The 13,095-nt window shown below is 47.0% G+C and overlaps 1 protein-coding gene across 2 annotated transcripts; it reads left to right on the top strand.

Moving 5' to 3' along the window:
• Positions 1–1,900: 1,900 nt before the first annotated feature.
• On the top strand, positions 1,901–13,035 carry NEIL1 (nei like DNA glycosylase 1). 2 transcript variants are annotated; one of them, XM_039337575.1, is made up of 10 exons: positions 1,901–2,041; positions 2,722–3,153; positions 4,397–4,516; positions 5,146–5,209; positions 5,298–5,400; positions 6,512–6,639; positions 8,518–8,545; positions 9,643–9,704; positions 10,842–11,082; positions 12,511–13,035. In XM_039337575.1, exons 2-10 carry the CDS (start codon positions 2,723–2,725, stop codon positions 12,531–12,533), a joined length of 1,200 nt encoding a protein of 399 aa, XP_039193509.1. In that variant the 5' UTR covers positions 1,901–2,041; position 2,722; the 3' UTR covers positions 12,534–13,035. The 2 variants fall into 2 exon arrangements, with proteins under 2 accessions (XP_039193509.1, XP_039193510.1); XM_039337576.1 differs by lacking the exon at positions 4,397–4,516.
• The last annotated feature ends 60 nt before the right edge of the window (positions 13,036–13,095 follow it).

Consider the following 13,095-nt stretch of genomic DNA (forward strand, 5'->3'; position numbering starts at 1 on the left):
AAAACAGTTTGATGTTTGTTCGTTTTAAGGTTTGAGTCCCGAGTGAGGCACATAAGCAGATTTGTTGAAATTGGAATTTCTCAACCTCAGCAACTTTACAGCCATGTGGACTTCAGCTCCCAGAATTCTCCAGCCAGCATTCTGGGAATTAACTCCATACATCCTGGCTAAGGAGTTCTGGGAGCTGAAGTCCACACATCTGAAAAGTTGCTGACGTCGAGACACGCTGGTTTAAATGAAATGCCATCACCCCGTTGTTCAAGCCAGCCACCTCCTGGCTTAATGGTGTAAAGCAGTGTTTCCCAAACTTGACATTGCTGGCTGTGGAATTCTGGGAGTTGAAGTCCACATGCCTTAAAATTGTCAAGTTTGGGAAACACTGGTGTAAAGCATTTGAACAAGGACCAGATAAATCCAGGTTCAATTACTTCCATACCCTCAGAAACTTAACTACGGTCTGTAAGTTCTGGATAGTCGCTTCTCGGCCCAGTCTACCTCACTGTGGCCACCTAATGAGAAGGAAGGACTCACTGGAGAAGGGCCTAATGCTGGGAAAGATTGAGGGCAAGAGAAGAAGGGGACGACAGAGAATGAGGTGGCTGGATGGAGTCACTGAAGCAGGAGGTGTGAGCATAAATGGACTCCAGAAGATGGTAGAGGACAGGAAGACCTGGAGGAACGTTGTCCATGGGGTCACGATGGGTCGGACACGACTTCGCAATTAACAACAACAACCTCACTGAGTTGTTGCTGTGGGGGAAAGAAGGCTGAAGGAAGCTTCTTGGATCTCCTGCCTGAAAAGCTGTTATATCTCAAATACATGAATAAATAAGTGGACATTTGATTTGCTCAGTCCTAAAGGCAGTGCCCGTCTTTCACCTCTGTCACACTCAGCTTTGACAACAATATCAACCCTGTGTATCCCAGAAGGAGCGTGCCAAGTGGTTTTATAGGTTTAAATGGCGTCTGTTCTTCTATTGGGGGAGGCTTCTTTTACGTTTTTATATATTTTTGGTTACTGATGTTTATGATTATTTCTCCCATTATCTTTCAGATTCTTTTTGTATAGTATTGTTTGTTTAGCCTTGTGATAACGGTTTTAATTGTTACTATGTTTACCCGCTACCCAGATTCTAATAAAAAAGAATATTTGCAGCTCAGAACTGATCTGTGGAGTTCTTGGTGCTGTCTCCACTGAGTTGTTTTCTTGCAGACATTTCATGACCCAGCTAGGTAACATCAGTGCTGACCTAGAGTCTCTTTTGGTTAGAAGAGCCGCTATACAACAACTTTTAATAATATGCATTAATCTGTGGGAAAGAATCGAACAGAAATAGAATAGAATAGAATAGGAATAGAATAGAATAGGAATAAGAACAATAGAATTAGAATAGAATAGGAATAAGAACAATAGAATTAGAATAGAATAGGAATAAGAACAATAGAATTAGAATAGAATAGAATTAGAATAGAAGATTTATTGTAATTGTGTAACAACGAAATTAAGTGCTGTCCACACAGAAGTAAAAACAAGTAAAAACATGATTATATACACACATCCTTCACACTCTGTTCACCATTGGGCTGCCCCTAATATTGCACTTCAATGTTGCATTATAGAGCAGCATTTAATATTAATATTAAAACGACTGCTTTAAACCATCTTTGTCAAATCCACGCCAGAAGTTCGGTGCCCGATGCCTCCCCTCGTTGCAAAAATTCACGACCGCCGCCGTTTGCACAGAAAATGTCCCACGCGTGCACATGGCAATACTAAGCCCTTATCCCAGAAGCGTGAGCGCGCCCCTCGGAAACTACAACTCCCAAGATGCTCGGGGGTTCCTCTCAACCAATAGGAGCAGGGGGGGCGGTTCCCTGCATTAACCCTTCGCTGGCCGGAGCCGAGGACTGCAGAGAGCAGCGCGTGGCTTCTGGGCAGCTGCAGGGTTGGTTGGTTGAAGCAGGCAGGCTGTGGCCGGGAGCGCTGCTTGGTGCCCTTTCTCTGCCCTCGACTTTTGCCAGTCCCACCTTTTGGGCTCAGGTGAGTTACACCTGCAGGAGTGGATCTGGGAACAAGGAGGAGGCTGACTCGCCAATCAGCCAACAGCTGAACTGTAATTGTATTTTAGCCTAAAACTTAAGTTTAAGCTTTTTTTGCTCGTAGAACCCCTTCCTGCTTTTAAAAATGATGGACCTTTTAATTTGTGTCGGTTCTGTTTATTAACACCAGTAAAAAACAGACAAACAAAGTCTTGGGTAGAACATTTATTTCCTGCCTTGTGTAAAGGTAACAGTAGGGAAACCCAGGCGAGACAAACAGAAATAAAATAGGTGTCATGAAAAACTAGTTTTCATTCAAATACGCGTCCTAAAACTGTATTTTTATAACACGTAAATAATAGAAGAAGGGCATTGTTTTACATATTTGCAAATATCTTCAATAGCTGGGAAATGGTTTTTGATTTGGCAGATGGCCAGGCTGGGGGGGAGGGTCTGGGGGGGATTTTCAGGGGTGCTCAGAGTATGTTGGATGAGAAAGGTAGTGAACTGCACTCCCCCCCCCCCGCATTTTCAACTCTGGAAGCAATACAATAAAAACAAGATTATGTAACAAGGAAATAATGACTCATTAAAACATGCCTGTTCATGCTTTTCTCCTATGGTTTTACTTGCCCTTAAGTCTCTTTTCTTCTCCTCCTCTTTTTCCCCATTTTTTCCTAGGATGCCGGAGGGCCCAGAACTCTTTCTAGCCTCCAGATACATCAACGCAGCTTGTGCAGGAATTACGTTTACGGGGAAGGTAGAAAAATCCGAAGTTAGCAAAAATCCGGAGGTGCCTTTTGAGAGCGACGGATACCTAATCTCGGCTGCCTCCCGGGGCAAAGAGTTGAAGCTCACTCTCACCCCGATTAAGCAGGAGGGTTCCAAAAAGCCCCCTATGGATCTTGTGTTCCGTTTCGGCATGAGTGGGAATTTCAAACTGGTCCCAGTTTCCGACGTGCCCAAACACGCTCACTTGCGTTTCTATACCCAAGAGAAGCCACGCCGAGTTCTCTGCTACGTGGACGTCCGGCGTTTTGGCAAGTGGGAGGTGGGCGGCACCTGGCAACCGAACCGAGGGCCTTGCGTCATGTTGGAGTATGAACAGTTCAGGTGAGGGGCTGCCTCCCAACCCGCCTGCCTCCTTACCCAAGGCCTGGTTTGTATGAACATTTCAACCGCTTTGATGTCCTTGGAGTTAAAAATGAGAGGTTTTTTTTTTATTTTCATGAATCGGCATAGCAGGAAGGAAATCTTGTGATTGGTCCTCAAGGAGGGGTGAATACAACTCCCATCATCCACCAGCTAATGGCTGGAGGGACAAGGATTGTAACAGCACAGATTTAGAAGGAGCCAGTTTGGAAAAGGTTGGGGTGACGTGAGATTATCCCTTACAATCAAAACTGGGATTTATCGTATCAAGTTCGCTTCGTCTTAAAACTTGGCAAAACCCTGGAGGTAGAAAGAAGCATGAGAAAGAAACTCAAAATAAGCCCACTTTGATTTTTATTTAGTGCAGTGGTTCTCAACCTGTGGGTCGGGACCCCATTTGGGGTCGAACGACCATTTCACGGGGGTCGCCAAACAACGCAGTCCGCCATTTTTTCCCCCCTTTTCCTTAGCTGTGCTACTCCCTTTTATTCTATTGGCTTTTGAAAGCCATAGAATAGACTCTCTTGAATAGAGTCTAATTCTATTGGCTTTCAAAAGCCAATAGGAATTGTCCAGGCTGTCTCTGCCCTGCTGAGCCCGCCAAAAGTCCCATTCTGCAAACGGTGCTGCACCAGTTGAGTAGTCCTCGACTTACGTCCGGTTGAGTAATCCTCGACTTACGACCGGTTGGGGGTCGCGGCATTAAAAAGGTTGAGAACCACTGAGTTAGTGCATGATGGGCAGAAAGAAACTTGGAGAAGTTTTCAAGGTTCTGTTATTACAGCCTATATTACAATAAAGGATCTGTGTAGTGTTTCTCTCTTGATCCAGTCTACTTCAAAGGATGATCTCATCTTGAAAGCCTGCCCACCTTTGTCTATTTTACACTAAATGAAATCATGTTGGATTATTTTTTTGTCTCATTCTACTTTAAGGCTGGTTGCACCTTTTCCAACTGAAACGGTTGTGGCTCTTGAAAGTGTGTGGTTTTTTAGTAAACTTCGCCAGAAAAAATACTACTAGAATCTTCCCATTTTTTTTGCTAGACTTGACTAACTCCTACAGTGCCTTTGATCTCTGGGTTGCATAATCTCTTCTCCAAGTTCTTCCTTCATGCCTCTTTCATGCCTTCCTCAAGGCATCTCTAATTTCCTTCGCAGAATCCCAAATATTCCCTGCTAACAAGTCGGGACTTGCTTTCCAGGGAAAACATCCTGAGGAATCTCTCGGACAAGGCCTTTGATAAGCCCATCTGTGAGGCTCTGCTAAACCAGAAGTTTTTCAATGGAATTGGCAACTACCTCCGGGCTGAAATTCTTTACCAGTGAGTCTGATTTATTTAGGGGTCTCTCCACTGGGGTCTGCTGGAAAGCAGAGGGAACTTTGTGGTCCTGTGTTGGAGAATCCAGAAGATCTTTTTTGGATTCAAGGAAGCATCTGGAGAAAGCAAGTTGGAAGTTGCGTTAAGACTTGCAGATGGACCATAGAGATTTCAAGATGGAAACTGTTCCATGTATTTCTAGACTCGGAATCCTGTCCTTTGAGCTCCAGATGTGGGTTTACAGGCAATATATGCTATTGGGGTCCTTGGTGCTCTCTGAGCTTGGCTGTTTTCTTGCAGACGTTTCATTACCCAACTATTTAACATCATCAGTGCTAGAAGGGGGGAGGAGGAGGAGGAGGAGGAGGAGGATTGTGGGGTCCTTGGTGCTCTCTGAGCTTGTTTTCTTGCAGACATTTCATGACCCAACTAGGTAACATCTTCAGTGCAGCTACTAGCAACCTACCCTGCAAACTAACATCCTTCATTTTCAGGAGAGAATAAAAAAGGGAAGGGAGAGGAACTTTCAAACTTGCAAGACTGACCCTTTGAGGGAGTCCAGACAAGAAGCATCAACCATGACTACTATATACCCTCTGAGCCTTTAACCACTTTTCTCCGATTTCTTCTAGATCAAAAATCCCTCCCTTTGAGAAAGCACGGACCGTTCTGGAAGATCTGCAGCGTGGACTGCAGGTAAGATGTTAGAAGTCCAAAGGAATCCCTTCTGTTGCCTATTTAGAAAAGATTTCTGTTTATCCGACTTCCTGTCTCCGCATTTCAGCTTTCGGGTGCGACAACTCTCAGCAAGAAAGTGAAATTGAAACGAGAGAACCCCGACTTGCTGGAGGTCTGTCACCTGTTGCCCATGGAGGTTGTGAATCTAGGTAAGCACCCGGTGGGGGCCCCAAAGGACTCCCCCCATTTGAGAAGGGTGAGATTTATGTCAGTTACAGATAGTGCTCAACTTGTTTAGTGACGTTTGCAGTTTGTTGCTGTTGTTAATTGCGAAGTCGTGTCTGGCCCATGGACAACATTCCTCCAGGTCTTCCTGTCCTCTACCATCTTCTGGAGTCCCTTTAAGCTCACGCCTGCTGCTTCAGTGACTCCATCCAGCCATCTCCTTCTCTGTCATCCCCTTCTTCTCTTGCCCTCCATCTTTCCCAGCATCAGGCTCTTCTCCAGTGAGTCCTTCCTTCTCATTAAGCGGCCAAAGTATTTGAGTTTCAACTTCAGGATCTGGCCTTCTAAAGAGCAGTTACGTTTGCAGTTACGACATGAAAAAAAAAATGACGTGTGCCCAGTTCTCACACTTAAGGCCATTGCGGCATCCCCGTGGTCATGTGTTCAAAATTCAAATGTTGGCAACTGACATGTACTTATGACTGTTGCAGTATCCCGGGGTCATGTGATCACCATTTGTAACCTCAGCAGGCTTCCGAGAAGCCAAGTCAGTGGGGGAAGTCAGGTTCCCTGAACAAATGCAGTGATTTGTTTAACAAATGGGACAAAAAGGTCGTACCGTGTGGCCAAACTCACTTAACAACTGCTTGGCTTAGCGGTGGAAACCTTGGGCTCAGTTGTGGAGGTATGCCACGGTCACAATGAAGCCCTAAACGTCTGTGGTTGTGAGACACTTGTTAAGTGAATGTTGCCCCCTTTAAAAACCTTCCTTGCCACACGGGTTAAGTGGATCCCTGCAGTTGATACGTTATAATAACTTAATAATCCAGTGATTCAGTTGATCTGGTTTCCCCATGGACTTTGCTGGTCAGAAGGTCACAAGAGGGGATCACATAACCTTGGGGACACAACAGACATTAAGTACAAGCCAGTTGCCAAGCATCTGAATGTGGATCACAAGATTAAGGGGATGCTTCGAAGATCGTGACTCTGAAAAACGATCCTTTTTTCAGTGCCGTCGTAACTTTGAACGGTCACTAAATGAACTGTTGTAACTCAAGGACTGCCTGTATGTCTCGGCTTGTCTTCACCTAGGAAGTGGCAAGGGATATGACCCCACCAACCGAGAAGATTTTGCCGTCTTTGAAGAGTGGCTGCACTGTTACTCCCTTCCAGGCATGAAATACCTGCGTGATGCCAACGGCAGGACCATCTGGTTCCAGGTAGGGATACAGGTGACAAGCAACGTTTGCCCTCTAGGTGAGATGATGGAGCCATCTTTGCCTTGGTCTGAAAGCTGCACCAATATCTGCCTTAGTGTGTTGTGCATAAACGCAACCATTCTCACCTGTAGGCGTGGCTAACAGCTTTGTATAGAAAGGAAGTCTCCGCAGATGTGTTCTCTGTCTTCTGTTTCCTGCTGTAACTGCTGTGTGTTGGAGACTGCTGTATGAACACGTGTGTGTATATATATTGTTCCTGGTGTATGATATTGTAGATCAGTGGTTCTCAACCTTTCTAATGCCGCGACCCCATAATACAGTTCCCCATGTTGTGGTGACCCCCAACCACTTATACATCACTGGGTGCCAGGGGCGTGGCCAAAGAAAAGGAGGGAAAAATGGCAGACAGCCTTGTTTGGCGACCCCCGTGAAATGGTCGTTCGACCCCAAACGGGGTCCCGACCCACAGGTTGAGAACCACTGTTGTAGATAGTGTAAGATAAACCACCATTTAATATAGACCACTGCTTACTGTGTTTACTCCTGGGTTATCTCAGCGCAATAAGACGATGCGTGCTCTGACATATTATATATGTTAACAGAATAACAACAGAATAACAGACTTGGAAGGGACCTTGGAGGTCATCTAGTCCAAGGCTTTTCAACCTTTTCACCCATTGTACCACTTTTAGGATATGGCAACATCCGAGTACCACCAGTTGCCTAGCAAGGGGTCAAAAACTTGATGACACCCCCCCAAAGGAAAAAAAGTGATAAAGTACAGGTAGTCCTTGACTTACAACAGTTCACTTAGTGACTGTTCGAAGTTACAATGGCACTGAAAAAAAGTGTCCCCCAAGCCACAGCCAAGCAAGACACCTGCCTGCCCGCCTGACCGCGCTCTTCATCCTGTCTGAGGTTTCCATTGTTGTGAGCATTTCTGTTGAGGATTGGCAGCGAGGATGGGGTGGGGGGTGTTTGGTTTTTATTCCCCCTGTCTGCTGGGTGGTTGCAGCAGGTTTTGGTCACTTCACACGACCCTGGGACACTGACCATCATAAATATGAATCAGTTGCCAAGCATCTGAATGTAAATCACAAGACCCTGGAGATGCTGCAACATTCCAGCTGATCGGCACTTCTTCTAGGCTCAGCAGAAGCACCAGGATCAGCGCTGAGCTCCAGCTGGAGCCTGGCGCTGATCCTGGTGCTTCCACTGAGCCCTGACAGTCCCAAATAAGCGCTGATCCTGGCATTTCCACTGAGCCCTGACAGTCCCAAATAAGCGCTGATCCTGGTGCTTCCGCTGAGCCAACAGCCCTGCAACTCCAGCCATCTCTCGCTCAAGCTTGTGCGGTGCTGCCACCGGTTCAGCTCATTCCCCTCCCCTGCTACCCCTTTTCTAGGATGGTCGCGTACCACCTGCCAGGCGCCAATGTACCACAGGTGGTACCCATACCACTGGTTGAAAAGCCCTGTTCTAGTCCAACCCCCCGCATGTTGATGTGTTTTCAGTACAAGGTGGAGTTGTGTGTTCTTCCTCTTCATTTCTCAACTATTACATCAGTAACGTTCAGGTTTCCCAGGCATCATAGCACAGTGGTTAGAATGCAGCACTGCACTGCTCACTGCCAGCAGTTTGATCCTGACCGGCTTAAGGTTGACTCAGCCTTCCACACTTCCGAGGTCTGTAAAATGAGGACCCCAGATCATTGGGGGACAAGAGGCTGACTCTGTAAACTGCTTAGAGAGGGTTGTAAAGCACTGTGAAGCAGTATATAAGTGCTATTGCTAGTGCTATTGGATGATCAATACTTACATATAGCAAAGATGGCCTAACTCTGTTCCAAGAAACCTGAATTATTTTTCTTCCATATAGGGAGACCCTGGACCGCTGGCCCCAAAAGGTGAGCTCCACTTTTACATTTCCAGTAGTTTGAGGAAAAGAGAAAATGAGAAAGGGTCCCCCCCCCCCAATACCAGAGCTTTTCAACCTTTTCACCCATTGTACCACTTTTAAGATATGGCAACATCCGAGTACCACCAGTCGCCTAGCAAGGTGTCAAAAACTTGATGACCTCCCCCCAAAAGGAAAAAAAGTGATAAAGTACAGGTAGTCCTCGACTTACAACAGTTCACTTAGTGACTGTTGGAAGTTACAATGGCACTGAAAAAAGTGCCCCCCAAGCCACAGCCGAGCAAGACACCTGTCTGCCCGCCCAGCCGCGCTCTTCCTCCTGTCCGAGGTTTTCATTGTTGTGAGCATTTCTGTTGAGGATTGGCAGCGGGGGTGGGGTGTGGGGGTGTTTGGTTTTTATTCCCCCTGTCTGCTGGGTGGTTGCAGCAGGTTTTGGTCACTTCACATGACCCTGGGACACTGTGACCGTCATAAATATGAATCAGTTGCCAAGCATCTGAATGTAAATCACAAGACCCTGGAGAGGCTGCAACATTCCAGCTGATCGGCGCTTCTGGGCTTAGCAGAAGCACCAAGATCAGCGCCGAGCTCCAGCTGGAGCCTGGCGCTGATCTTGGCGCTTCCGCTGAGCTCTGACAGCCCTGCAGCTCCAGCCGTCTCTCGCTCAGGCTTGTGCGGTGCTGCCATCGGTTCAGCTCATTCCCCTTTCCCGCTACCCCTTTTCTAGGATGGTCGCCTACCACCTGCCAGGTGCCAATGTACCACAGGTGGTACCCGTACCACTGCTTGAAAAGCCCTGCCCTATGCAGCAGCATATAGGCTGGCATCAAAGGTATTTGCTAAGATCTTAGTCCCAGGCAATTTCTACTTGCAGCCAGAAAATTTCAGATTTCACTGCTAGCTTTTCTGATTAAAGGATCCGGGGATTAAAATTCTCTGCTGGAAAACAGAAACCTAAGCTAGAAAGATGTCTCTGACTAAGAAGTCACCTTTTGTTCCTGTATCATAGAACACAGAATAACATTGTGGTTAATTAAGAAATTAAGATGGCACTGATCTAATTGTGTGTAATGTTTTGAATCCCAGGGGGGAAATCTCAGAAAAAGAAGACACAAGCAAAGTCTAAACCAGCTGTGCAGAGTTCAAAGGTAAAGGTATATTATCTCTTTCTCTGGGGAGATTATTTACCGGAGATATTAAGGTCTCTCCCTTTTGTCTATGTCTCTGCCTCTCTGTGTAAAGTTCCCAGAATTATTAGCTAAGTTCCTCTACCCTGGAAATGGGAGTGGGAAAAAAAAAAGAGAGAGAGAGAAACAAGCAACTGGATAATTGTTCCAAAAGTCAAGAAAACCAGGGCAGATAGAAACCTCCTAGTCCAATATTTGATCATTTAACAAGTTAGTGCTTTTTCGATCTGTTAACTGGATGAACTTGGTCACGTGTTTGCAATTCGGGCAGTTGACAGACGGCTCGCGTTTACGGCCCTTGCCGTGTCCTGTGATCCTGTGCTTACTGTTTGTGACCTTCTCGGTTCAACGGGGGAAGCTGGCTTTGCTTAATCCACAACAACAACCAAAAAAAAAGTCATAAAATTTGGTGTGATCATTTGTTGTTGTTAATTGCGAAGTCGTGTCCGACCCATCGCGACCCCATGGACAACGTTCCTCCAGGTCTTCCTGTCCTCTACCATCTTCTGGAGTCCATTTAAATTCACACCTACTGCTTCAGTGACTCCATCCAGCCACCTCGTTCTCTGTCGTCCCCTTCTTCTATTGCCCTCCATCTTTCCCAGCATTAGGCCCTTCTCCAGTGAATCCTTCCTTCTCATTAGGTGGCCAAAGTACTTGAGTTTCAACTTCAGGATCTGGCCTTCTAAAGAGCAGTCGGGGTTGATCTCTTCTAGGACTGAGGTGTGATCATGGGATACCTCATTTAAGAACGGCCCCACGTTAACGATGAATTTGCTAGTGCAGCTTGTGGTCATAGTGCGCACGTAGATCTTACAGTTCTAAGAATAAAGTCTTGCTGATCCCGTGTGATTTTTCTACTTAAGATGGCGTCCCTCAAGTGGCCGTTCTCCCCCTACTCAGTTGGGAGTTCCATCTTTTATGTCACGTATTAGAATGTGAATTTGGGGACTAGGGAGTCTCCGCCTGTCGTAACAGGGCCACATTTGAGATGTCTGCAGGTCCCTCTGCCCGAGATCAGTTTTTGATCTCAGGATTTTATCCACCTCATTCGAGGGGTGGATTGGCTTCTCCGAGCATCTGTGTCCGTCTCTGCAGGCCAACAAGCCAAAGAGGAACTCAAGCAGCAGCCCTGCTCAGAAAGAAGTTAAGGGAAGGAGGAAACTTAAACCAGAGGATGGAGTTATTCAAGAAAAGGAGGATGGCAGCGTGGTGGGCAAGAGAGCCAGCGGTCCCAAGACCAGATCTCAGAAATCGTCTTCCGATTTGCAAGAATCGTTGCCGCCAAGTTCACCACCTCCAGCACGGAAGAGACGAACGCCTGCTCAGAAAAAACAGAGTGAGAAAGATAACCGATCTGGGGTTTAGGAGGGCTACCTTTTTTTTTTTGTAAAAAATTTTTATTTCAATTTTACAATACAATACAATCATAAAAATACTTAAGATAAAAAATAAAACAAATTAATACACCCCATTTTCGGTATTGCTCACCCATTTCCCCCCAAACCGCATCCACCCTCTAACCAACTTACCTCTTTCCCCCTTCCTTCTCTTTCTCCCTCACTCCCTTTCCTCCACCTTCCTACCTACTTCTCACCTTCTATGAGGGCTACCTTAAGTCTCTATCCACTAGGTCAGTGGTGGGGAATCTATGGCACGCGTGCCAGAGGCGGCACTCGGAGCCCTCTCTGTGGGCATGCATGCCATGCCCCAGAGATGGCAACTGTCCCTCTTCAACCAGCCACCTGCTAACTTGCCAAGGTCCCACGTGGTCGGAAGCATCCCAGCACGGCTAGTTTCCCTCCCCCGTCCCATCCCTCGTGGCCTCGCATGCTCTCCTTTTCCTGGGCATGACCCACTGCATCGCCTCCTCAGCTATCAGCCCTCTGTCCAGCTCAGGGGTGGCTTCCCTGAACTTCTGGTGGCGGGCTGAGGAGCGCCAGAGTGTGGCGGTCGAGGGGCCGGCAGGCTGTGGCTGCTGATGGACACTGTTGGCCCCCATGCGCTCACTGGCCTCTATGTGCAGGGGCCAATGGTGTCAGGCAGCGGCCGCCCTGGCTCCTGTCTCGCCTTGCCCTGCGACAATGGCACCCCTGCCCTGCCTCGCCTCACTCCGCAGGACGAGCCTCCTGCCCACTGCCCCACCTGCCAGAGACCCCCTGAATCTCCCCCAACCCTGCCTGGCCCCCACAGGCGTCCCTCCCCACGAGCAACATCAAGGAGACCATGCCCACCTTGGCCACACCCACCCAGCCTGCCATGACCACCACAGCCACGCCCACCCAGTGGGCCATACCCACCTGGCACCCAGTGATAAATAAGTGGGTTTTGGGTTGCAGTTTGGGCACTCGGTCTCTAAAAGGTTCGCCATCACTGCACTAGATCCTCTAACTCAGTGGTTCTCAACCTTTTTAATGCTGCGACCCGCCCCACAACCGGTCGTAAGTCGAGGACTACTCAGCTGGTGCAGCATCGTTTGCAGAATGGGACTTTTGGCGGGCTCAGCAGGGCAGAGACAGCCTGGACAATTCCTATTGGCTTTGGAAAGGCAATAGAATTAGACTCTATTCAAGAGAGTCTATTCTATTGGCTTTCAAAAGCCAATAGAATAAAAGGGAGGAGCACAGCTAAGGAAGAGGGGGAAAAAATGGCGGACTGCGTTGTTTGGCAACCCCCGTGAAATGGTCGTTCGACCCCAAATGGGGTCCCGACCCACAGGTTGAGAACCACTGCTCTAACTGTTATTCATTTTCCCTTTTTATCTAAGGCACCAGCAATCTCAAGATCTAAACGGGTGAAGGCTTCCTAAAAACCCTTCTCAGTGCGGAAGGATATTTGCATAAGCTTCAGGTAGATCTTCCCGCTCCAGTGGAGGAGATAAATGCAGCTTTGGGACCCAAGATTACCAACTGAAGGACCTCATGAGCTTCAGGGAGAGAACTTCATGCTCCAGCCAAGGAGATAAAATACAAGCTTTTGATCCAAGATTGCCAGCTGAGAACTCTCGTTGAGACAATGTTTTCTTGCCTCGTTGACCAACTTTTAAACTTAGCGTTATGCAGATTCCTTGGATATTACTTAACGCTGCTTTTAAGAAGCTGCACCTATGGAGGAAAAATGCCTTTGGTTTCACATTGTTCTGACAAGTGGAACTGAAAGGAGTCCAGCAATTTGAATAGTTCCCGCCTCTCAAACTTCTGATTGTGGGAAGAAAACCCACAGAGACTCTCCAAAGGTTCTAGACAGCGAATGAGTAAGATTTAATCTTCAACAATTAAATCAAATGCTTTTATAACAATGTGTGTATGTTTTTTTTTAAAAAAACTGTTTTTATATGCTAATAAAAAAAAGA

Source organism: Crotalus tigris, unplaced genomic scaffold (genome assembly GCF_016545835.1).
Source record: "Crotalus tigris isolate CLP2741 ecotype Arizona unplaced genomic scaffold, ASM1654583v1 scf7180000017683.1919423, whole genome shotgun sequence".
NCBI classification, from domain to species: Eukaryota; Metazoa; Chordata; class Lepidosauria; order Squamata; family Viperidae; genus Crotalus; species Crotalus tigris.